This window comes from Sebastes umbrosus, chromosome 18 (genome assembly GCF_015220745.1).
Source record: "Sebastes umbrosus isolate fSebUmb1 chromosome 18, fSebUmb1.pri, whole genome shotgun sequence".
Classification (NCBI taxonomy): Eukaryota; Metazoa; Chordata; class Actinopteri; order Perciformes; family Sebastidae; genus Sebastes; species Sebastes umbrosus.
The window spans coordinates 6,175,297-6,202,767 of record NC_051286.1 but is presented as its reverse complement, the minus strand read 5'-3'; the positions used below and the strand labels follow the sequence as shown (position 1 = coordinate 6,202,767).

General features: G+C 39.5%; 1 protein-coding gene across 9 annotated transcripts in view; it reads right to left on the bottom strand.

Moving 5' to 3' along the window:
- The window catches only part of lama2 (laminin, alpha 2), a 222,887-nt gene that overhangs the window by 147,956 nt on the left and 47,460 nt on the right, over positions 1-27,471 (bottom strand). For all 9 annotated transcript variants that reach the window (XM_037750093.1, XM_037750096.1, XM_037750095.1 and 6 more), the window contains exons 4-13: positions 16,582-16,633; positions 15,645-15,835; positions 10,345-10,527; positions 9,134-9,223; positions 5,908-6,025; positions 3,533-3,711; positions 3,353-3,452; positions 2,867-2,924; positions 728-830; positions 429-569 (exon numbers count right to left, since the gene is read on the bottom strand). In XM_037750093.1, the coding sequence (XP_037606021.1) occupies positions 429-569; positions 728-830; positions 2,867-2,924; positions 3,353-3,452; positions 3,533-3,711; positions 5,908-6,025; positions 9,134-9,223; positions 10,345-10,527; positions 15,645-15,835; positions 16,582-16,633 (1,215 nt within the window). The remainder of the gene's footprint in view (positions 1-428; positions 570-727; positions 831-2,866; positions 2,925-3,352; positions 3,453-3,532; positions 3,712-5,907; positions 6,026-9,133; positions 9,224-10,344; positions 10,528-15,644; positions 15,836-16,581; positions 16,634-27,471) is intronic.

Genomic DNA, 27,471 nt, shown 5'->3' with positions numbered 1-27,471 from the left:
TTTAAGTTACAAAATGTTGAGAACCCAAAAGGCAAAAATTCATTATTGGACTTGACACAAATGATTCAATCAGTCTTACATCACCCTCGCAAGCAGGTCTGCTAATTGTAATGATAATTCTGTTAAATACGTTCTTTAATGCATTAAAATTCCTCCATTTTAAATTATTTTAGGGCCATAAAGGTAATTAATTCTGTGGTGGACAGGAATTGATGCAATTTTAATTTTTAGCAGCAAAAGCGGTTTGTTTACATTAAAAAGAAGAATAATTAAGTTGTTAGCTAAAAGCAAAAATAGCAGAAATATTTTCTAGTATTGAAATATATTTAGATTCACATAAAAACTTGTTCAAATGTAAAACCCAGACAAAGAGACATCCTGATTGGCTGACAGACGAAGTATATGAGTGTGTGTGTAACATTGCCTACATTGTGATAGGCCCATGTGGAGGCAGAGCAGTGACTGGAAACGCCCATACACGAGCACTTTTCGCATCCACGTCGATTGTCACGTTGCAGGTTGTAGAATCCCAGTTTACAGCGGTCGCAGTTTTCTCCCTCCACGTTTTCCTGCAGGAGACAAAGACAGAAAGAGAGAGAAGAAGAAGAAGTTTATGGGCTGCCCTCAAACTGACGTTATGAGCACAAAGCATGTTATTGCCGTGTTAATGTGGTGGAGATAATGATGACAGGGCTAGAAAGGTTAGCGCATTAAAGAGAGTGTGTACCTTGCACACGCAGGGTGTTATACACGGGTCATCGTTGGTGCTTCCTTCCACGGTGCAGTTACAGCGCTGGCAGGACGGGTAGCCCATATAACCGACGGCACACCTGGAGACAAATGAGTTTAATAACAATAATAAAGATGACGAGTATTAGAGAGGCCTTCCCGTCACCAGGAGGTCACGGGGTCAATTCTCCAAACAACCACTGTGTCAATCTTGATCAAACCGTCTCGGAGCTGACGTGCATGTATGTACCTTCTCAGAGGAAATGTACTGTATAAAAGAAACTGCTAATTAAGAGAGAGAGGTAGCTGAAGCAAAGTCCATTAAAGGACATTTTAAGAAGTGATTTTTAAAGACGACGTTTATGCTGCTGGTCTGATCTGAGGACAGGTCATTAAAAAGTTTGAGGGGGGAAAAGTTGTATCAGCTTTTAGATTAGATTAGATCATAACTGAATGAGGCCCACAGGGAAGTTGAGTCGTAGCAGTGGGGGAAAAAAGATAATACAAACAAGCAATTACAGCAATAAGAGATAATGATAATACAATGAGTGATTAATAATTTATGATAAGGCACCTTGTTGACGGATTTGCAGGTTAGACAGAGAGCTTTTCTTGTTGTTAGTATTTCTTTTGATTCACAGGTTGTGATTTTAACCGAAAGTTTGGAAAAACATGACTTCCCGCGATGATATCAGGCTGCGTTCAGGTCCATTAGAGATTCAAGTATGTAAATTATGTAGGGCTGACAAAGTTAACGCAAATTCGTTTGAACGCCACTAATTCCCTTAAAGCATTAACATTAATCTATATTTCGGAGGTTGTAGTGGGCTCAGTTTTAAAGCAAGTGAAGATACTGGCATCATATGCAACTAGAAAAATCTCAGGAATCCATTGGTACAAACCATGTCATACTAGAAGGAGGCTAAATAACGGTCCAAACTTGTGCTAAATTTTGGGGAGGAAAAACTGGCATGGACATTTTCAAAGGGGTCCCTTGACCTCTGACCTCAAGATATGTGAATGTAAGTGGGTTCTATGGGTACCCACGAGTCTCCCCTTTACAGACATGCCCACTTTATGATAATCACATGCAGTTTGGGGGCAAGTCATAGTCAAGCCAGCACACTGACACACTGACAGCTGTTGTTGCCTGTTGAGCTTCAGTTTTTCATGTTATGATTTGAGCATATTCTTTATGCTAAATGCAGTACCTGTGAGGGTTTCTGGACAATATTTGTCATTTTTTTGTGTTGTTAATTGATTTCCAATAATAAATATATACATACATTTGCATAAAGCAGCATATTTGCCCACTCCCATGTTGATAAGAGTATTAAATACTAGACAAATCTCACGTACATTTTGAACAGATAAAAAAATGTGTGATTAATTTGCGATTAATCATGGACAATCATGGACAATCATGCAATTAAGTAAGGGATAATGTGAACCCTGAAGGGGTTTATTTCACAATAATGACCCGATAGCTGTACTGTATTATCCTGCATATTATACGGCTACTTACTTAAGAAATCAATAATTTGACACAAAAATGGTCCGCCAGAGTCCGAACTCAGAACTGTGCCCATAGCAACGGTCTGTTTTACATAGCAACGGTCTGTAGAAATAACAGATCGTAGAACACTGTGATTGACCAATCAGAATTGAGTATACAACAAAGCTATGTAATAATCGCAATTAAATATTTTGATTGATTAACAGCCCTAATTCTTTCTGATTCACAGGTTGTGATTTTAACCTCAAGTTTGGAAAAAACAAAACATCCCTTGATGATATCAGGCTGCGCTTAGGTCCATAAGAGATTAAAGTATGTAAAGTATATCATCAAAGAAATAAAAAGTTGCAGGCAAGAAAAACAACAAATTAAAATAGAAAATGAAACCGTATGTCTGGCATTGACACCATGTCCATTTATTCAGTGACTTCTTTACATTGGTACAATACCGAGTGTGCGTGTGTGATAATAAATATCATCAAAGATCTTAATGGAAACTTTCTGGCAATTTCCAAACACTAATTGGAACAGACAACAGCTGAAAGGTTCTGCTCACCTGTCACTATGTGTCTGTCTCTTTCTCTATACGTGTGTGTGCGTGTGGGTATGTGTGTCTCTCACCTGTCACATCGCAGACCCCCAAAACCATCCTTACACCGGCATGACCCTGCTGGCTGAGCTGTCAATCAAACACACACACAAACGCAAAGACACACACACACATTTTTAAAAAACAAACAGTGCGAGTGAAACCGAACGGGTCTCTTTTTGAAGTGGCTGCGCCTAAAATAGCTCCTCTTTCTAGACATAAAAACAGTAAAAACACAGAGAGGAGTAAAATTATCTCTAATATAAATAGTTGTTCTGTTCTGTCAAAGGCAGTTTTCAATAACAGAAGCTCTCTGTGCACACAGCTGAACCTGACTAACCCCAACCCCACAGGAAATCAAGCAGGACTGAATCGATGAAATGTCAGAGTTATTGAAGTACCACCTTTTTAAATTAAATGTGTGACGTGTGTTTGCATTCACTGATATCCTCCGTATGTGTGCCTACTATTTCAAACACAAACATCCAGAAAGGACAGAAAAAGGTATATCTGCATACTGGGTGTAGCCTGGCTTGAATCTTCGACACATGATTGGCTGATAGAACCGTGTGAGTCACATGAGCAGGGGATGCAGGGGTTCTCCTCCTCAACGCTCACCTGGACGGGTAAAGAAAACATTTTTACACACATTCACTTAATCATGACGAATTAAAATAAAGTATACGTATATGACATACCCCAGTGGGTCTGTAGTATCCAGAGATGCACGTCTGACAGTTGATTCCAGCTGTGTTGTCGCGGCAACTGATGCAAACTCCACCCCCTCTGTTTTGACCTTGGACGTTCAGGCTGAGCGACAGGTCTGCTACCGTCTGATTAAAGTAGCACTCCTCTGCCTTACCGTGGCAGTTACACCCTGAAAACACACACACACACACAAAAGGTAGTGCTGTAATTCATAGGATTGTTGAGTCCAGAAGGCGAGTAAGGCTGCAACTAACGAATACTTTCATTATCGATTAATGTATCGATTATTTTCTCATTTAATCGATTAGTTGTTTGGTCTATCAAATGTCAGAAAAACTATGAAAAATGTTGATCAGTGTTTCCCAAAGCCCAAGATGACTTCACCAAATGTCTTGTTTCGTTCACAACTCAAAGCTATTCAGTTTACTGTCATAGAGGAGTAAAGAAATCAGAAAATATTCACATTGAAGAAGCTACGATCAGAGAATTTTGACTTCTTTTTTTTTTTTAAATTGCTCAAACCGATGAATCGATCATCAGAATAGTTGCCGATTAATTGAATAGTTTATATTAGATTGATCGATTAATCGTTGCAGCTCTAAAGCATAGAGGACCGCTCTTTTAACTCTTTTTTGGTTTGGTTTGTTATGTATCATGTCACGTTGGTTTCTTAGTATTGTTGTACCACCTGTAAAGTCACTGCGGTTTTGTTATCTGCATAATAATAATTAAAAAAAACAGGTGCAGGACTTTTATATTGCAGTGAAAAACAAGGCCACACTGAGTAGAAAGAAAAACGTCCTGAACCTGCTCGGGGTTCAGAGGGTTAATCCGTTTACTTCTTCCACATAGGAGTTTAGAAAAACATCAAACCCTGTTTTGAAGACGGCACCCTAAGGTTCACACACTGACCATGAGCAGCGTGTTATCTCCGCGGTCCAGAGAGAAAAAGTGGGTCTTAGCTTGTCCTCACCGTTTCCCACAGTGTGGTAGTGAGCGGGGAGTCTATAGCATTAGCTCTGTTTCCTTCTCACTGAGCTCACCATGTAAAACTCACAAACAAAAAGGAGTGTTGTTCTGCGATGTGGTTGAGGACACGATTTAAACGCTTTTACAGAAAAGGAATGAACGATTTTGAAAAAATATCTCATTGCGATTATTTTGAATGATATTAAAATTGCGATATTGGAGGGTATGATTTTTTTTGATTATGGTGTGATTTTTGCAGGGATCTCTGTACCAAACGAAGATGTTTTCATAAGCCTGTAGAATATGATGTGTAGGACAGGACATCTCTGCAGCACCACAATATTTATTTTAAAAATGGTTTGACACACTTTTTTTTGTACTTTTTCACTTTAACAAATATTGCACCACCCGGAAATTGAAAATTACAGTAGGCCAAATTCTGATTTGGATAATATTTCAAGCCCTATTACAGAACAAGGATCACAGGGATCTGATCCAGGAATGTTCGATTTGAGTAGCAGATCCAGTAATGTGAAGGTTTATCAGATGCCAAACTAAAGAAAGGATGTTTCATAAGGTTTATAATACTATGAGGAAGGATTTTACTCCTCTGGAAAGTTACAGTATGATGACAGTTGTTCAGTTTGGTGGAATAACAATAGTGGAACTCTTATCTCCAGAACATTTCAGGGCCCGTCTCCAGGTCTGATCTCAGACTTGGCTCTGCTGACCTGTAAAGCTGTGCTGCTGCTGGGCTTCCCCCCTATACTGCTTTCCCCAAGACGCCTAACTTCACTTGTCCATCCCCTGCATTAGATCACTGTTTACAATGATTGTGCTAATACTGCATTCCCAACGACACTCTGGCCCTGAATGGGCTGAGTCTGTCGTGGCTGCTTCCTTTACTATTGTGCCAGTCAGGACTGTTAATGTTTTGTTGTGTCAGTGTCAAGGCAGAAGAAGCAGTTATCAGGCCACACTGAGACTACCGAGCCTGTTAGAAGGTGTAGCCTGTGTGGAATAAAATGAAGATTACATGTTGTAACCTTAGTTTTATGATGACGGGAGGAAGCCTCTAACCTCATCGCTCCGCTGCTACACAGCTGATGAAGGTTAATGGATGCAAAGGTGACTTTTGATGGCTTTACACAGTCTTATGAGTGAGCTCCTTCACAGTTCTGTAAAGCCTGTGTTCATATAAGCTGTAGGTGTGCTGCACAGGCATATCATCTATGAACAAGTGGTGTGTGGGTAAATATGCTGCATTACAATAAACGTACAGTGGGCGTCTACAGAACCATAAGAACTCTGGAAGAACATTTACAAGTAGGGAAAAAGTGACTGTTGGTTTTCTGAGTAGTTTAGTAGTGTGTAATTTGTGTTGTGTTTTTCTTACTCTCGCAGACGTGTCGAGTGAGGAAGGTTCCTGCCATCCAGGGCTGCTGGTGGTAACCAGGGCAACAACGATCACAGCTCTCCCCGCATGTGTTGTGTTCACATTCACAGCTAAACTTCTACACACACACACACAGACATACACAGAAATATATAGAAAACAAGTTTCACAGATTTGTCAATTAAACAGACATGAGCAACAGTGTTTAAATAAATGCATCGTCTGGAGGCTGATTTCAATGAGAAGGCTAAACATGGTGACAATCTGAGTCATCGTCAAATTTGAATTCCAGTGTAGCCACAATCTGTCAAGTGTCTGGAGAAAGAAAAATATCTGAATCTCAAAACGTTGGGCCTTGACTTGACATTAAGTTAGATCAATCCCACATAGAATTGGGAGGATGCACTGCATTCTTAACCACTTAACAACACTCTCTTTAACTTGCAGCATACTTTCTATTCAGCCTTCTATTTGTATGAGTAACTTAATAGTTGATGTATTTTTTTAACCTTTTCTGGTTTGATAGTTTGTGGTCTTTTACATGTGGTACTGAACACACCCTGAGCAGTGTTGTGCATGATTGAACATGCTCAGGTTTTTTGGTGAACTGAACGTATCCGTTTGCAACTACTCACAAAATATTCGAAATATAGCGTACACTTTAACTGAGCCTTTCTTTTAGGTGGCTTCTTTTGCCACCGGTCCCGTCCACAGCAGTACATTGCTTTTGCTCCCGTGTCGGTATTCCTGCCTTCTCAGAACTGGAGAAGTGTTGACCGTCATCTAATGTAGGTAACACACTGACTATGGATAAGTACCTCATACAACCCCACTTCAAAACACCCAAACTATCCCTTTTATGACGCGGCACCCTGCATGCCGGCATGGTTAGTGCAATAAGAAGGAACGGAGACATCGAGACATCAGCCACCCTCTATTCCATCCCCGTCATCAAAGTCTCAAAAGTCAACTTGACTAGCAAGCTTTGAGCAGTTACAAGCGTATAGGGACCGCTCACGGGACTGAATTTGTGCCACGAATGTATAAAATGCTACCTCGCAAGGATGCTTTTCCGCTCGCGGATACTGCTCTGTCCGCTCGCATCGCATGCACATGCCTGGTTTTTATGTGCGCAGGTTTTGAGATTAATTAAACGCCATATCATCTAACCAGTTTAAAAACAAAAAAACTGAAGAAACCAACTAATTCATTTTAATCCGTGGGAATTGAACTTTGAGCTAGCACTTGTGAAGTGTGAACTTGCACAACACTGACCCTGAGTATTAGCAGCCGGTGTAAGGCTACTTAAAAATGTCCAAAATATAAAACAAAAATTTAGGTTGGTTGGTTTTAATTTGAAAACTGAAATATGTGATTACACCCTGAGATATGCGTTTGTAAGATTTTTATCTGTGTGACTATACATTTTCAATGTCATGAACTAAAAGCGTTAGTGAATTGTCATCTGATTCATTCACATGAATGTGAAAAATGGAGGGCTGCAAATAGGTAATTACCAATATGCATGACCTACTGAACGCCTATCAAACAACAATATATTCACGGGAGAGCCAACGGCAATGAAAGAACTTGGTTCACTTTCCAGCTTGTCAGTCGGTAGCAAATGGGTTCACTATTACTCTCCCAGGAGGGAAATAAATTCAAAACTAAGCACAGTCAAAGCAGAATGTGGCAGGAGATTTGCCAACTTTCGAGGTTCAGTAATTCAATTTAGGACTTTCTGTAAATTGGCTGATGTGAAGAGGGTGCCAGATTTAACTGAGAGGAGAGCAGTACAATAGCACAGCCGGAGCCAAGTTTGGATTTGTTGGCACGAGTGGATTTGCCCCTTTTATCTGAGACGCAGCGCTACAGCTCTGGCTTCGGGCTGCCTTTGTACGGAGCGTGCATCTGAACAAATGTTCTGTAGACGATCATCAACAAATCATCTCGCAGGTCTCCACCTTCTCTGCTTCCTGAACGCCTGCCCAGGACTTTACTGCACGGATGGATGAACTCGTATCAAAGTAAAGCAGCTAAATGTCTTGTGGGAACAGAGGGCGAGAGAAAATCTCTACAAAATTCACATTTAGGCCTCATAGATTATATATGACTAACTATATGCTACCCACGTAGGAACATGTTTAAAATTAAGTGATTTTAAATACAAATGCATTATGCTGCTGGACCACATACTATATCCACCCCCTGAAGTCTTATATTTGAACCCTAAACCCACACATATGTTTGCAAACAGTTTTATTTTGAAGGTCCTCTATACGATATCCAGAGCATTATTATAGCAGCAAACAGCTATTGTCTATGTAAAGATAAGGAGGAGTGATGTCTACCTGAGCTCTCCCTCTGTGTGTGTTGTAATCCGAGCTTCTGTGTGCTTTGTTGACATAGCCGGGCCGGCCATGCATCCCTTTTATAGCATGTTTTTAGTGCCGTTCTGCACTGCACTCATACGGTGGTTACAGCTGATAACGCCTTCCCGACGACGGCATCTTTGAGGAAGCACAGAATCCACCTTCCACTTTTCTTTTAGGTGGATAAAATAAGTTTTGCTGCCGGCCCCGTCCACAGCAGATCATTGCTTTGCTTCAGTGCGGTAACTCCTGTCTGCGCGCCGACCGTCATCTACTGTAGGTTAATACACCGACTACGGATAAATACCTCATACAACCTCACTTCAAATCATCCGAACTATCCCTTTAATATGGCCTTTAGAGATGGGAAGAAGAGAGAAGTAGAAACAAGAGCTCTTAACACATCAGTGACATCACCTATTGTCAATGACATCATCACCAAGGGACCAGACACCAGTGTCACATCGGAGTTAGTCTCCGTGGTTCAGCCTCAGGACATGTAAAGGACACGAGACTCTAGGTGTGTGTGTGTGTGTGTGAGCGAGAGAGAGAAAGATCAGGTGTCTGGTATCAAACACTCTGCTGTTTGAAGTGACACGGGAGACAGCGCTTCACTGTGTCACCTGTGTCCCCTGCAGACACACACAGACAGACACACACACACACACGCATGCACGCACACACACACACACACACACACACAGAGAAAGTTTGATACAAGGCGGCGGCGGTGGCGGCAGATAAAAAGCTGGAGCTCGAGGGTGCTCTTTGCTCCTGTTCAGCAGTACTGAGGAGCTCCATTACCTTAGTGGTTTTGTTAAGTGGACTGAGGGAAGCAGAGTTAAGTATTTTACCTTTGTAGCGATGTCGAGTGGACAAGCTTTGGCGTGGCCGTAACAGATACACATCCCTCCGATTGAGATGTCCTTAATGGAATAATAGTACTGAAAAGAAAGAGAACATGTGATCGTTAATGAGCATATTAGCAGTTTAAGAGATTGTGCTCTCTTATCTCAGAGGAGATTTACACTTGAAAAAGGATTTCCTGATCTGACAAATGATGTCATGAAGGTGCGCCTATAGTAACACAACATCTGGTGATGTGTTTAACAGCAGTACTGGTGAATGGTAGCGTGTATATAGTGCTTTTATTCAAAGCACTTTACAATCTACCTTTACAATACAATCTAGTCAAGGTTGATTTTCATTTATTGTCACATTATCTGCTGGTATCTGATTTGTTAAGGTTACAGCATAATAGCATGACTCTTTTAATTATGATACAAGTTTTCATAACAGTTAAGATAAAAGATAAGATAATCGTTTATTAGTCCCACTGCTGGGGAATTTGCAGTGTTAGAGCAGCAAAGGGGACAGCGCAACAACAAGAGGCATCAGTGAAAAACAAAACAAGAAATAATAAATGAGTAAAAACTACAAAACAAAATATAAATCACATCTAACTACTCTTATGGTTACAATTAATATTCTACCATTCCCAGTTTTTATAGCTGTGAAAGCAGGGCATATTTTGAAGCATCATTACTTCTAAATGAATGTGAATACATATATAGAAGATTCATTAATTTAATCAACAGTAAACCCTCTGAGTTGTATGAAAGACCATTATCGCAAGAATAATACTCCTAAATAAACAATAAATTATGACAAACTAAGAATGATAGCAATACATTTTTTTATCTGTATCTAAATACTTAAAGTTTTAGTCACTGCTAGACTTAGTATCTTCTAACGTTGAGTCATATTCATGATTTAATATCTGATAATTATGACTTATGAGATGGTATCTTAATTATTAGACTTGGTATATTTTAGTTATGACTTTCAGCTATTCATTCAAACATTACTCTGAGATATAGTAACAGAACCTTGTAAGTTGTGACAGATCTTTAAGTTCTGAAACACCTCATCACAATTATTAATTTACTTTGACATTATTATAATTATGAGATAACTTTTGATCTATTTGTAATTTTCCTGTCAGATATTTATAATTTCCTGAAGAACAGAAAAGAGCAGAAAAGAAGAGTGCGTTGAGTCTCACCCGTCTCGTCACGATGGGATCACTCTCTTTCGGGTCACGGGTCAACGTCAGAGTCATGAGGTCGGCGTTCAGCGTTCTGATTCGCTGGAACACCAGCCTGATGTAGCGGGCGGAGGTGAAGTTCAGCAGGGTCGGGGAGGGGTCTTCTGCACTGGGCCGGCCATTGATCAAAGACGTGTGGATCTATAGACAGACATAGACAGGTAAGTACTGTAAGTAACAGTTAGAGTTTAACTGAGATAAACATTAAAGGTGTTTTCAGTTTCAGGAAGTAGCAGATGGTGGAGGGAGTGAGGAGCCTCTTCAGTGGAGCCAAAGACACAACAAATATAAACAGATTGGAAGGAGGAGGAGGATGACTAGCAACAACCTTTTTGTAACAGGAAGCGTTGTTTATGAAACATTTGTCCTTAAATTTAAGAAAGACTTGCATAAGCAACAACTCTGGTCATATTTGTACTTACTAAGGCACATTTAAATAGACAATAATATAACTGAAGTTCAAAAAGATGCTTAAATGTAACACCTTTGAGTACAGAGGTACAATTTTCTAAATGGCTGAGGAGAAAGAGAAGAATATATGTGTGTTTGTGTGGTGCAAAGAGCAGTTTCTGACATATAGACGGCAGATGGTGATTCTAAATTAATCCAAAGGACTAGAAGGAAAGAGCAATAGAAGGCGACTAGAGCTGCAAACTTTACTTTAGCACTACTGTAGGAGCAATAAACATGCTTTTTCTTTGCAAAAACGTGAATGAAACAGAGAAAAAACAAACCCTAGGAAGTTTAACAAAACAACTTATAGCTGAAAAGAATCAACAGATAAAACCTGCAGCCTCCTACAGTTCCACTACAGACCGGTGATTGGCTAACTGGAAGCAACCATCTGCTCAGGTAAACATAGGGTGAGCTAGACTGATGCAGAGCATTTTAAAGAATACACAATAAGAACAAAGCTTTCATTTTCCTGTTACTGCAGACAGACACAATTTATCTACAGGCCCATATGCACACACCCACTAGTGGACCAACTTTAACAAAATGTAATTTAGTACAGAGCAGTTTTGCCCTTTCTTCCTCAATCGCTGCTCAGACCTGAACCCTTTTAACAGATCCTAATATTGTGGAATCCTGTTAAGTAAATGTGAAAAAATGTCCGAAAAAAAAAATCTGAAAAATATCGGACAAAAAAAGTCTGAAAAAATGTCCGACAAAAAAGATCTGAAAAATGTCCGAAAAAAAAGTCTGAAATAATGTCTGAAAAAAAAAGTCTGAAAAATGTCTGAAAAAAAAGTCTGGAAAAATGTCCGAAGAAAAAGATCTGAAAAATGTCTGAAAAAAAAGATTTGAAAAAAATTTCCGAAAAAAAGTCTGAAAAAAAATTGCCCGAAAAAAAGATAAAAAAAATGCCCGAAAAAAAAGATCTGAAATAATGTCCGAAAAAAAAGTCTGAAATAATGTCCGAAAAAAAAGTCTGAAATAATGTCCGAAAAAAAAAGTCTGAAAAATGTCCGGAAAAAAAAGTCTGAAATAATGTCCGAAAAAAAAGTCTGAAAAATGTCTGAAAAAAAAGTCTGGAAAAAATTTCCGAAAAAATGTCCGAAAAAAAAATGCCCGAAAAAAAGATTAAAAAAATGCCCGAAAAAAAAGATCTGAAAAATGTCCTAAAAAAAAGTCTGAAATAATGTCCAAAAAAAAAAGTCTGAAAAATGTCCGAAAAAAAAAGTCTGAAATAATGTCCGAAAAAAAAGTCTGAAAAAATGTCCGAAAATAAAGATCTGAAAAAAGTCAGAAAAAAAAGTCTGAAAAAATGTCCGAAAAAAAAGATCTGAAAAATGTCTGAAAAAAAAGTCCGAAACAAATTCCGAAAAAAAAGATCTGAAAAATGTCTGAAAAAAAGTCTGAAAAATGTCCGAAAAAAAAGATCAGAAAAATGGCTGAAAAAAAAGTCTGAAAAATGTCAGAACAAACGTAGTAGTTTTAAGCCAAGGGCTACAAGTAGCTCTCTAAGTGGCTTGCTAAAGGTTCAATGTACAGAATATGTACATAAATTTGATAACACAAATTCTCTTTGTAAACCTGTTTAAATTTCTATCCAATCTCTCCATCTGGTAGCAGTCTACCAACAGAGAAGGTTAAAGGAGCTGAAAACAACACTTAAAAGACAACAGTCTCTGTTTACTACACTGACGAAGACGGTCGACGCAGCAACAGAGGCTTCGTTTAGTGACGCACATCCCAAATGAAACACTAAAAGCCCTTCTTCGCCTATGGCGGGACAAAGCATCAGTATATGACGAGTTGGGATGAGAATGTGTTGTAATAATTATTGTTACTGAACAATAATCGTCTGGTAATTGCTTAGTAAATATTCCTATACAGGCAAATGCATACACCCCCACTTCTCTAGAAGAGGTAGTGTGCTTTCAAAATGACATGCACTTGTGCAGCCCAGTATCCAGTATCACTTCACGATCTATGCCCATTGCCAACATTCACTGCTTTTTATTTATTTATTTATTTTTATTTGCTTGACAATTTTATTTTGTCTACCAAAGAAATTTACCTTTTTGTATTGCACCTGCCTTGCTCTACCTTTAAATTAATGTAGAAGAAGATCGAGCGGTATCACCAATAATCAACAGGCAGCCACATAACAAAGATTGTGAGGTCCTGTCTGCCTTCCTGTCTGTCTGTCCATCTGTCCGTCTCACTTAAGTGGCCAAAAGCAACATTTGGGATCTGCACAAAAAAAGTCATACAGAGTGGGCTGACCGTGTGTGTGTGTGTGTGTGTGTGTGCGTGTGTGTGTGTGTGTGCGTGTATGTGTGTGTGTCAAGGGGGAACACTTGATGGGTGCAAGCTGCACACTTGGAAGTAACGAAGGAGATGGTTGTGTGTGTGTGTGTGTGTGTGTGTGTGTGTGTGTGTGCGCGTGTGTGATGAGTGGTGGGGTGACATTGTGAATGTGTGTGCGATGCTGTGACACATCGCCTACGACTCATTATGGTTTCACTGTGATCAGACGGCTAGGGAGCTGTCAACCACACACACACAGACACACAGGACACACATATACACACACACACACACATCCAGACACCTCCGTCGTTACTTGCAGCTCTTGACATCTCCCAGCTCGCACCCCCTCTAGCGCTCCCCCGCAGGACACAGACACACAAAACGACAAGCCGAACACACACATGCACAGCACAACAGCACCCATATAAATGCATATACTGTACATATTCAGACAGGCATCTACAATTAGAGGCCTGTGTGGGAGATGTGGATGTGTGATTAGCTTGTTTTCACTGCATGTGTGTGTTCCGCAGTCCTCTTTCTCTTCATTAATGTCAGTAATAGCAGGCTTTGCCCTGTATGCTCTTACTGGGTGCAATCTCACACACAGCTGATCAAAGCAGCACAACAGTAAACAGTGGTGTGCACATGTGTGTTTCAGTGTGTGTGTGTTTTCCATCACTGATTAAAATTATATTAAGAGTTTCCCACTTTTTAGAAAACAAGCTCTCATCTACTTATTAACTTGAAACCCGACATTTCATAATTTATCCAGCTCTGAAGACTAGACTGGTGTCTTAACGAGAGCTCATATAAACTTTCGTTTCTGTTTTATATGATTTTTGTGTTGCTTTTATGCAGTTTGATCTAGTGTCAGGAGTTGAGCTTCTTCTTAAAGGTGCAGTGTGTCGGATTTGGTGGCATTTAGCGGCGAGGTTGCAGATTGCAACCAACTGAAACGTCTCCCGTGTGCCAAGCGTGTAGGAGAACTACGGTTGGCTGATGTGAAAATGCGAATGGCTCTCTCTAGAGCTGTGGTTCTCAAACTATTTCTGTCATTCCCCCCTTTGGAGCAAGAAATATGTTCACGCCTCGTCATCTCCTACCGCATTCATTAATTATTTATATTCATATAAATGTAATTACTGTTGCATGCGGGAGAGAAAACAGTTTTTAACCGCAGTGAAACGGTTGTTTTTGAAAGGATGTACAACGAAAAACACGGACTGAAGCAGAATATTTCGTTAGATAAAAACATGCAGTGAATTTTGGAAATAATACAATCTCTTTTTTTTTCAATAAATTTTGACTTTTTGACTGAAGCAATTACGGAGCGCCGCGTCTCTCGCTCTTTGTGTGTTTGAGAGGAGGTAAGAGAAGGTGGAAGGTAGGTTAATCAACCTTATGAATGAAGCTCCAAACTACTCGGTGCAGCCCTACTTCATCATATTTTCTTTTGATTACCGTCAGATGAGCACGCTGTCTTGTTCGTCTCTGAAGCATTGTGTGTTTTTCTTTTTGTCCCTGTCAAACATTTGTCCATTCTGTAAACAATACAAACTACCTGTCTGAATGAACACCTTTGCTACCATGGATGTATAAAGAGACGATTGGTTTACTGTTCCGCCGCGAAAAAGATTCTGACGTCAAAACATTAATTGCGCATCACATTTTCTGTAGAAACATGACGTCCGGCTCCGTAAAGAGGACCCTCTCCGTATGTAGATATAAACGGCTCATTCTAAGGTAACGAAAACACAAGTCTTATTTTCAGGTGATTACACACTAAAGAAAACATACTTAGTAATATTACATTCCAAATTCTGCCAATAGATCCCCTTAAATGCTAAACACTTTTTCTTTAATTCATTTTCACATTTTCTGCTTATTATTCATGTCCGCTGCTGTAGCAACATCTCCTCTCGTTCCAAACTCTGTTATTCACCTTCTAGACTCGCTGCCCTCAGCCCTTTCCTACATTCCCTGTGACCTGAGCATCACCTGCCTGCACACCCAGCCCTCATTCCTCCTAATCAGTCACTTAGTATGTACACCGGTCCACGAGCTCACTCTCTTTCTCAGATCATCTTATGCACCTCCTGGCCATAAAGTTCCAGCCTCTGCCCTGCCTGCCTGATTTGGATTTTTTACCTGCACTCCTTTCCTGCTCCTTTTCTGGATTTGTTTGCCTTCTCTAGCTGCTTACCTGTGTTGTGTACTCACCTGTTACACAATGATGCACTAAGAAATACTTTGCAGGCATAGTTTTCAGCAAGTCAATCCAGCATCCAACACAGTTTAAACTCAAACGCAATTTAAGTAGACGTGGCATAATCCAAATCACTGTTTACACCCAATCTAATCCCACCTAACCAAATTTAACTCAACCCACTCCATCCCAGCCAGAATCAACCCAACCCATGCAAAACTAAACCCAACTCAACTACAGACAGGTCACAGTGGCAGTGCAACGACTTCTGTATCTATCTGAGTGTTACCTCTCCGTTCTCCAGAGGGTGAATCTTTGAATAATAAGACGTGCAGATGACTTCATCATCTCTGGTGTAGGATGGAGGTCCTCTCCGTGGATTGATGTTGAACCTCGTCAGGCACTCCGTGTCTGTGATGGCGTAGTACTGCCACGGGTCAAAGGTCACGCCATCGATTGAACGCTCCAAGACCCAGTTACCTGTGGACAAAAATATTGGTGAAGAAAATAATGATGAAACGCTTCAAACGTGTGAAGTGGAGAAGAGAAAAGATCAATAAAATATAATGATGGACATCCAAGACTGTGCTTAGGTCACCCTACTTAAAATACATAGAAAATTGACAGAACATTCAATTCAATTTCTTATAGCTTTGACCAGAACTGTGATATTCAACCTCCAGAATTGATTGAATGTAAAGTGAAGGGAGTCCAGTTAATGGAAAAACTAAATCAGCAAATTACATGGCAATAAACAGAATACATACAAACTGCTATCAACACTATAAAAACTATGCAACTATCAAGATGTACCAGTTTCATTTTTTCAATTAAAAATTAACATTAGCTGATGCACATTGCGAACTGGCCACATGATGTTTCAGTGTTTCTTCAGTTACCATTAACGTCGTCTTTGTAACACCAAGTAAACCAAAAATGAGCTCTGAAGTGCTTTCATGTTGTTTTATTGTTATGACTGAAAACAAAATGCAATTTATTGAATGTAATCTTCATCTTTCCAATGACTCTCTGTGGGGGGATTATGTGCTCAAAAGGTTGTAATTACTGTATTTAACTGTTCATAAGACAGAGACTGAAAATAAGTCTGTAGCTGGCACTTTAATCACACAGCCATTGTTTTATTTTCATAATCAAAGCAGTAATGTTAACACCTGAATCAGTGTGTGGCTGCCTAAACACAAACTATGAAGCAGCAGAATGTTTACCTGGGCGAGGTGAGTTGGCTGCCTTTATGATCATATAGGCGATCTGGAAAACCTGGAAAACACAGAGGATGAAAACAGTTTAACTTAATATAATATACAGTATATTATATAACTTATAAATTACAGGTACCTGCGGAAACAACTTTGGTTTTGATGATCACACTTTGGTTTTCATTGGAATGCCAAGTTTGTATACATTTTTAAAGTAGACTACTATATAAAAAACACCATTGTTTTCTCTGTCGTAAGCAGTTACTTGAGATTTTGGACTCTTAAGAATCATTATCATTTTGAGTCATTGTTGACAGATGTAATGTCGCACAACTGTGGCACATTGCATTGTGGGATTGTTATCAGAAAGTAGTCAAAATACCATCAGCAATACTTTTGTTTTATTACACGGTTTTGTTGAATACTCGTTTCGGATTGGTCAATTATCTATCCACTAAAAATCTACGGTCTGTTATTTTTTTATAGCAGACCGTTGCTATGAATAACAGACCGTTTCTATCAATAACGGACCGTTGCTATGAATAACGGACCGTTGCTATGAATAACGGACCGTTGCTATGAATAACAGACCGTTGCTATGAATAAAGGACCGTTGCTATGAATAACAGACCGTTGCTATGAATAACGGACCGTTGCTATGAATAACAGACCGTTGCTATGAATAAAGGACCGTTGCTATGAATAACAGACTGTTGCTACGAATAATATACCGTTGCTATGGACGCAGTCCTGATCTCCGTACACAGCGAGAGGACTATTTTTTTTTTTTTTAACAAAAGAAATAAAATCATTTTTAAATCAATATTTTGTGTCAAATTGATCTCTTTAGTAAGTAGCCTTGTAATACGTGAGATAATGTACAGCCCTGTAGGGGTTTATTTTGCAATAATGACCGGCTCCCTGTACATTATCTTTTACTTGTTCTATTGTGGGCATTTTTGAGGGCACTGTACGTAGGGGGTATAGGGCATTGGTTGTTTTTTCATGTTCACCTTTTAATATTCAAAATAAGTACAGAAATTACCATATTATTTGTCAATAAAATACAAATATCTGTGTTTCGACTGACTTTCCTTCAGTTTGATCACCAACTAGACAGACAGACAGTTAGAAATATTGGATGTAGGTCAAATGCTGACTCCCCGTCTCCCTCCAAAACCTCATCTTTCACCCCATCCTTTCTCTCTCTCTCAGTATTTCTCTCTTTCTTCTCGTGATGTGGGAAGCAGTGTCACATTGCTGCAATTAGAATAGGGAGAAAGCTACCAGGTGTGTGTGTGTGTGCTTAGAGGAGAGAGAGAGAGAGAAAGTGTATTTCAGGGTAACCTTATAGCAGTCATTCAAACCCCCTACAAAGAGTCAATGTTACTTGTATTCCCACCGAGGACGGGATGGTGTGTGTGTGTTATGTGTGTATGCGTGTGTGTACGTGTGTGTGTGTGTGTGTGTGTGTGTGTGTTATGTGTGTATGTGTGTGTGTAAGAGAGCTCTCAGCGGTAGCTTGTAATATGGTGACAGCTTTGGGACAGCTAGGCAGCTCCAGCAGCTAAACATAGATGAACACAGCTAACTAATGCAGTGTGTGTGTGTGTGTGTGTGTGTGTGTGTGTGTGTGTGTGTGCGTGCGTGCGTGCGTGCGTCATATTCTATGTTTTGATCAGACGAGGGATTTTTTTTTTTGCCTCTAAAGCTCAACACAGCATCAACAAATAAACACACCAATAACTGTCCTGCAAGAAATCACACGGCTGGTAAATAAATGTTTATCTAGTGACATTTAACGTCAGGTAGGTAAGTTTACGGGGAGTTCACGTCACAAACACATCATATTATCAGCCTTCTGTATATAATTTAATTGGCTAGATTCACTTTTCAACTTTTTCTATTTATCTTTTACTTTCTTTACTGCAGCTCTGGTTTGGCAATTTTGAGCTCAAACTTGCAGGGTGTCTGCAAGTTTCATCAGGTTACATTTGAGACCTTGTTAATGCAAGTTAGAATGAAGCAAATGAAATGTTATCTCACTGGATAAAGAAGGCATACCACACTAAATAAATAAATACACAATTTGGGACTGAATTCGCACAAGAAAGAGTATTACTACAATAGAGATAAAGGGCATCTATTGGTAGAAATGGAATATAATATTGGCAAAAGTATTAAATATTAATTCTTCTATTTTGAGTACTGTTTTTATCTCAAAGGAGAGAACAAAGCAGATCTATATGCCCCAATTTAACACGTTAAAGTCCAACTAAACTGAGTGAAACAATCTGTGACTCATTTAGATGAAATGATGTAATCTCTTATCTGTACTTTGTTTCTGCACTGATGAATAATCCTGTGATTCTAAATTAAACTACTGACTGAATTTGCTCATTTCTATATTGCACATTATAGACGTGTTGAGATTGCAGAGGAGTGGAGCAAATTATTCACAAGTCTATAAAGGCTATAAAATTGTGTTTATCTCCAGATATGACAAGTGTCTCCTATTTTTACATCTCATCAGTGATTCTAATACTCCATACCAGGGCTGCCCAAAGTGGGGCACGTGGGCCAAAGTTGGCCCACGATAAGGTTCGATTTGGCCCAGCAGATGTTAGCAATCCTGACTGACTTTACAGACTTTAGCAGGCTCGATTTTAGAGCTAGAAAACCAAACACTAAATATACTAATATCACATGAAACTAGAAAACCTAAGGAATTCATTGGTACCAACCATGTCATGTGAGCTTTTTGGGAAGGAGGCTAAATAACGCTCCAAAGTTAGACTCAATTTTGGTGATGAAAACTGGCATGGCGATTTTGAAAGGTGTCCCTTGACCTCTGACCTCAACATATGTGGATGAAAATGGGTTCTATGGATACCCACGAGTCTCCCCTTTACAGACATCTCCACTTTATGATAATCACATGCAGTTTTGGGGAAAAATAAACAAAACATGCAGTTATTTGAATGCAGTATAAATGTGTTATTATATCTTGGAACTGCATACATTGGGTATGACTAGGAATGAGCCCAATTGTATTCAGCGGGTGGGTCTTAAGGGGTTAAATTGTAAAAGCTAGAAGAAAATTCAATTAGGGGAACTTGGGATCCTAGTACCATTTTGTATCTTAACAATACAATACAGTAGGCATTTGATTTTGGCCTGAGTCTGACCATTTAGTTCTAGTTTTGGCCCTCCAAGCGATTCAAGTTTGGGCACCCATGCTCCAAACCACAAAAATTAATATTCATTTCCAAACAGTTCTCAAGCATTTCATTGGAGCAATCTTACATATTTGACAGGAAATAGTTATGACATGCCAGGGAATGACTTCTTCCACATATATTTGAGCATAGCAGCCAAATGAGCACTTAAAATGTTTATTTTAATGCTCAATCAGTCCATTTAAGCCCTGTGTCCAGTATGGTCGGGTTGCCCACAATCAAATGGACCGTGAAGAATCCATTTTGTCTCGGCACGATTTGGCCACACAGTGACAGTGGTTTTACTGAACAGCTGGTGTTTACAGGCCATTCACATGGCAACGTGTTAAAATTTCTCTGGCCTGATAAACTGGCATCGAACCCCACTTCCAGTTAGTACTCCAGCTAATTATAACAGGATTAGCACACAAAAGACAGATCAGAAACAAAGTGGAATAAGATCAGAATGAGACAAAAATAATTAACGAGAAAGAAACATGAAACTGAATCATTTTGAGGATTCAGACATAAACAAACATGCAGACACACATGTGGCTGTTCCGCCAGAGCAACAGGCCTGGTATGCAGACTTGTTAAAATTTACCGTCACTTCAAGAGAAAATGTGTTAACATCTCACTGGACTAATAAAGTAGCTTTTGGCCCAGTTCTAAATAGTGTGAATCATCCAGCATCCCTGACTGCCAATCTTAGTGCAGGCAAACAAGCAGGAGATATTCACTGGAGCCACACAGTCATCTCATCGCAAGATCGCTCTGCTTTGCCACTGAGCTGCCACTAAAAACAATTTGGGGAGAGATGCTGCAGTATTTTTGAACGGCAGTCTCTTGACAGCTCTGCAGCAAACACATTAGAATGGAGTTCAAATTTCTAACCAAATTGCAGAATATGAAATATTAAAAATGATTGTGTTTTTCATTGGCTTAAAGAGTGGAGAGGCTGCAGCGTATACTGTACAGACAACAGCCTCTGGATGAAACTGAGAGACGTCCCGTTGTGTAACAGCCAATTGAAATCTATTCTCTTTACGTCTGCCTCTCTATCTGAACTGCCAAAAACACAGTTACACACACAAATAGTACAAATGTGCACACAAACACGCTCGCTCACAGACTTGGTCGTAATTTAGCCTTAAGCTTTTTAAATAGGCTTTAGTCTGCACAAAACACCAGATGCTGCAATATCTCCCACACTCTTGCTTTGGCCCGAGCTATACTGTCAAACATGGACCAACAAAGTTTCATTGGCTACAGCAGATGTTTCATTTACCTTCTCTCTGTTATGAATAAAGTTATTGTTTCTGGCATTAAAAGCCCTGACCACATATTATTCTCATATTCCTAATTATAACATAAACTAAAAAAAGTCAAGAAAAGTTTGAGATATGTTAACCATGGCAATTTACAACGGGAAATGTTTAGCACACAAAATGTCTCATATAAGATGTATATGCCGCTTTCATCCAAGCATATAGTATATGATATAAAGCTATAACCATGATAGGTAAAGCTTCACTGAGTCCTTATAAGAGTTGATTTCGAGAACCGATGGACTCCAGGCTCAATCATCTGCCTTATTAAGGTGTCATTGAGCAAGAAACTGAGTGTAGACTGTGGTAAATTGAACTGTGATGATTTTCAGTTGAAGAGTAGGAAGGTTTAAAGCTGCAATATTCAGTGATCTGGATATTCAAATAAATGTAAATAAATAGCTCATTGGTCTGGTTATAGGTAAGATTGTACCAAATGTTGTTGTTTTTTAACACTAAAAGCTTCTATTTAGGTTTTACGAATGAAGCGTCGTCATATTTTGTGACGTCATCACCCTAAAAAAATGTAAAAAATATATTTTTTGTTATTGTGATTATATAAATGTAATTTATGGTGCTGTTTGAGCTAACGAATTTTAATCACTCATTTGAATATTTTGGCTTGAAGGTACAGTGTGTAGGATTTGGCGTCATCTAGTGGTGTGGTTGCAGATTGCAACCGACTGAGTAACCTTCTGCTAACTCCTCCCTTTCCAAGACTGCAGTAACGTGAGCTGCCGAGTTCAAAACCGTGGTACTTTATGAGCAACGGAAGTCAGACAGCGGCTGGAGGTAACGAGGTAACATAAAACCACGTTTGTCCGTTCTGGGCTACTGTAGAAACATGGAGGAGTAACATGGCGGTCCCCGTGAAGAGGACCTGCTCCCTATGTAGATATGAAAGGCTCATTCTAAGCTAACGAAAACACATTCTTAGTTTCAGGTGATTATACACTAAAGAAAATATGAATATTATATTCCATTTCTGCTAATAGATCCCCTGAACTGTTACATACTGTTCCTTCAAACAGTTTATGTTCACACTGTACCTAAAAAAAGAAAAATCATTTCCAACTGCATGCGTGTGCATGAACAAGTTCCTGGTGAATTCAAGGTAGTAATTTTGCATGTGACATATATGCATTCATGGTAGTCTTTGTGTCCGTCCGTCTGTATGAGGTATTTAAGGGCTGTGGATAATGACAGCACTTTGACTGACAGCCTCTTTCAGGCCCCGCGATCACTCTGCCAGGTTCTCGGCCCGCCCCCACAGAGCAGAGCCGCCGCATGATTTGACCACGTTGAACAAACTGTCCATCAATCAAAGTGGCCGCAGCACTTCCATAATAACTGCAATTTAACGTCTCAAGCTGACAGAAGATTGTTGCCACGGCGAGGCAAGTTTAACCCCTCATGGTGAAGTGGTCCTCATACATTTACTAATAATTTCTTCATCTATATGCATACTAATGAATAAGGCTAGGGCAACTCAAGACTTCACACGTTGGAGACGCACAGCTGGAAAACTTTTAGTTTGATATGGAATAACTGTAGGTACAACAGCCCAATAATTAGAAAAATAAAAAGAGTGTAAAACATCAGTTTAAATTTGTAAATGAAACCTTAAAAATAACCAAAATTTGGGAACTAAGGTTTCATCATTGAAGTGCTTTTCAACCTTCTTCAACGTGTCTCTATAGGAGACTTTTACTTGTCAAGTCAGATGCAAAATTACAATTCAAGAATTCATCTAAAAAGATGATGAAGAACATATACGGACGTCAAATGTCTTTCACACAAACACAGACAGGGTAACACACATGGACCCTGGGCTCCCACTCTTTCTCATTATTTAGTCTTTCCATCCAGAGAGGCTCAACAATAACAAGAAAGGAAATGAGGGTGGTGATGTCACAGGCGATAACCACACACACACACACACACACACACACACACACACACACACACACACACACACACACACACACACACACACACACACACACACAACACGCAGTCCCACTGTCATTTTCTGAGTGAGATGACTGAGGTCGCAGGGGAAATTCAGCGCACACTGGAGGGTAAATAGCTTTCCGTTGGACTGATCGAGACTCACACACATATACACACACAAAACACTCACTGAAGGGTGCACATGTTCACACAAACACATACACGCACAGACATTATTGGCAGTGAGTAGACAGTCGATCTACCGTAACTTTGATCAATACAAAATTGATTTAATTAATTGAGTTACGTGATGAAAGGATCGTTTTCAGTCTTCTTCGATGAAGTTGGTTGTAAAGCCTGTTTCGTGTCCAAACATTTGAGAATATATATAGTATTTGAACTATTTTTTCTAGGGCTGCACAACACAACCTGCGATTTTTAGGTTGAACCAGACTCAGTTTTAAAGCTAGAGTAAAGATAATGGCATAATATGAAACTAAAAAACCTAAGGAATCCATTGGTACCAACCATGTCATACTAACTTGTCGCGAAGGAGGTTAAATAATGCTCCAAACTTGCGTTAAATTTTGGCGAGGAAAAACTGGCATGGCCATTTTCAAAGGGGTTCCTTGACCTCTGACCTGGGTACAGTATACATACATTTGCATAAAGCAGCATATTTGCCCACTCCCATGTTGATAAAAGTATTAAATACTTAACAAATCTCCCTTTAAGGTACATTTTGAACAGATAAAAATGTGTGATTAATCACGATTAACTATAGACAACTGTTAACTGTTAAAAAAAACATTTACATTTGGCCCTGTGTGTTCACGTTGTGCCACTCTGCACCATCCAAACAACCCTTCATCACTTCGTATATGGTACACTGAATGAGTTGTAATAGTAAAGTGATAATCCTGAAGATTGACGGTTTTTCATGGGCGGAAACAGCAAATTAGAACTGCCCCCTGAAAGTCGAATCATCTGTCGGTGACCGCTCCAGGTCGAGCACTCACTTAGTTTTGTTGATGATTTTTTGTCAGTCAGTGTGCATTAGCCTACATTATATTGATGCACTTTGAGAACAAAATTAAGAGGCTAGATCTATGAAGAACTTTGTGCTCTTGTAAAAATGTTGAGCTCTAGAAAACTGGTTGTAGTGTAGATATGAATGGAGATGACACAGCAAGAAAGTCACACCCACAAAACATGGTAAACGAGACAGGGTCCGTGTTTCGAGACGGGTCGGGTGGGTTGGTGACATCGCTGCAGACCCTGACGCACTGAAGACAGTCCGCCCCGGTTGACAGTCGCGCCGGTAGCAGGGGGGCCATCCCTCCCCGCAGGAAGAGAAGGCAAAGGGAGTACTAATTCCATGACCCCAGGAAGTGGCGACGTCCGGGCAGAGGGGTGCTGTAAAGCTCACAACCGGAGCCGCAAGTCACCTTCACCCCCGGGCCTTTCCAGGCCGACCAAGAGCTTGTCTCAGCGCATCGCCACGGAGGGAGAAAAAAAGGAACGAATAGACAAATCTTCATATTGAACAGCCAAATCCCTTCAAATTTTGATTCAGGTACAGCTTTTTTTCAATTGACAATAACAGAGGAGCGTTTAGTCAAATGAAAACCTTAACGATTACTGCTTTATAGTAAGACAGACAGGCTTTTCACGGAAATAAATACACATAATAAAACGCTGTGAGCACGTCAAACACGGCCATTGTATGATGAAGAGGACTGTAAGAGCTGAGACGGCCCGGTAGGTGGTCATTGAGAAAAAGTATGCTGGTATTAAAAAGCTTTTAAAGAACCTGCTCGTGACAAATGGAACAAGAGGGGTTTTTTTTCATACTCTCACACTCTTTATCCAGCTGTCAGCATTTATAATCATTTCTTTTTTCATTCATTTCTCTGCACATCTCTATGCAAGAGCAAGAATAGTGTGTGTGTGAGTGTGTGTGTGTGTGTGTACATGCCAGTCTCCTGCTCCACACACTCATATTAAGGTCAGAAGTGAGTGAGTGACAAAGTGTGTATGTGGGTGCGTAACCAGGCAGATGCATTCATTGGCCGTACCACTCACAGTGACAGGTGTGAAACGTGTGTGTGTGTGTGTGTGTGTGTGTGTGTTTTTGGGACTATTTAGGGGCTTATATATATTCTGCAGCAGCGGTCCACAGTGGTGAAAGCTGTGATTGATGGGCCTGAAGTCATTAACATGTCAAGATGGCTGCTCCTTTACTTCCTGTCCAGAGATAGAATTATATTCTACGCATGTGAAGGTTGGCAAAAAATAAATAAAGCTCCCCTCAGTTTTACCTCTTACTATTTTATGTTCTCTTTCTCTTCCTCCAAATTAAACTCCATATGAATAATAGGAGGCTGACCTGAAATAGTCCAATATTCACATTAGTATTCAAATCTCAAAGACAGAATCCAAAACTTTGTTTTTTTATTATAACTTTTGGTCTCCTTTTGTTTACTCTAACACACTGCACTGACAATGAGCTATCTGTTTCGGCTGTGTGTTTAAGTTATTAATATAAAATAGAAAGATTACAATAATGAGGAAACAGATGTGTGTGTTTGGGATTCTGCTCTTTGTGAATTAAACCAGTTGCAAAAAATTGGGAGTTTCTTTTCTTTGCGGACTTAGTCACTTCAATTTTTCAAATGTTTTTCCATTTTAATTGTTTCACGATGTGGCAGTATGAAGACGATGCTATTTTGTAGCTGGTTGACTCTTTATTTAAAGGTGCTAAATGCGAGATTGGGAGCCTTTCTATTGCCTCCGCATGGCTCTCAACATGGAGACAGCATCTAACAGAGCTAACAGTGTTAACATGAACGAGAACCGGAGGGTGGGTGCTACGCTTCCGTGTCTGCGCCATCAGTCGGGATTATCAGCTGTAACCGCCGTAAGAGAGCAGTACAGAGCAATGCACCAATGACCTGGCAATATCAACAAAGCACAGAGAAAGCTCCTGTTACAACACACACGGAGGGAGAGTGACTTAATTCTCTGCTCAGGTAGACATTACTCCTCTATATCTTTACATAGCAAATAGTTGTTTGCTGCTAGATTAATGCTCTGGATATCAAATAGACAACCTTTAACCATGGTGTATAAACTGCAGCAGCAGATTAACATAGGTCTGTTGCATCTTCATGCATTTTTAGACTTTGTCAGGTCTACCTCTGCAATGTAGAGAGATACTGAAAGACCGTTTTGATGCTTAAATACTGGCTTCAGGTTTTGGGTTTAAGCTTTTAGGTGAAGTAATATATCTATTTTTTGACCAGAAAAGCCTGTAAAATGGTGTTACACAACAATAATGTACAGCATTTATACAGCACTTTTGTCTGAAGCACTTTAAAATGTACCTCTTATTCACCCATTCACATTTTACAGAACAATTTATATCCCTCTGCACTGATTATTTCTCGGTTTCTTATTTCTATTTTCTCTGTATGTCTCCTACATTGTCCCTCATTGCTGTTCCATCATCATTTCTTCCCAGATTCCTTTTCTAGAATCTACTTTTTTGATAAATTTAAGGCATCTCTGCAGCGTATTGTGAACAGAGACAGAAAAGACGGGAGAGTGACAAAGATCTTGACCCAGATTCAACCTTACAACGTTCGAAAAGCAGTAGGAGTATGAGACCACAAAAATGTACTTTAAGTTGACAAAACTGACAAAATGTGCTCAAGCAACATTCACTTATATGTGATGTCAAGTAGTTATTGCTAATTTGGCTTTTTTGTCCTCATTGTTGCATTTTTGTCTGGAATATTAGCATTTTTTATTCATCTAATATTAATTTGTTTTAACTTTAAAAGCAATTTTTCACAGGCTTCTCTTAATGAACAGAGGGCTTCTCATGAACTAAAATCTCTCACCCTCATTAGTTTTATTCTCAAGACATCTATATAATTATACTGTGCGGTGTAATCTGTTTAATCACGTTTCTAAACTAGACTAGATGTCCTAAATCATCCCATGCCAGTACACAGCCCCTCAATCACCCAGATTCCTGCCAAGCCTCCAAAATCAAAAACCCAATTATTTAAAGAGTGACAAGCGAGCTCATGAAATGATTGATAGCAAAGTTGGTTTAACTAATTTCAGCACTGCTGTAATAACAGTAGGTAGCTTAATTTCCACAAAGACACATCTTTTATATGATTAACTAATTGCTCTAATTACTATGGGATTGACAACATATAAAAATATACTCAAGAGAGGCAGCATTGGGACCAATGTTGTGTGCATTTGATTACCTAAATTTTATTTTGTGCACACTTCAAATCCAAATCCAATCCATTAAATTTATAATTTTTTAAAAGAGAAGAGGGCATTTTTTTTTTACATTTCATAAGCTATGAGATATAGCT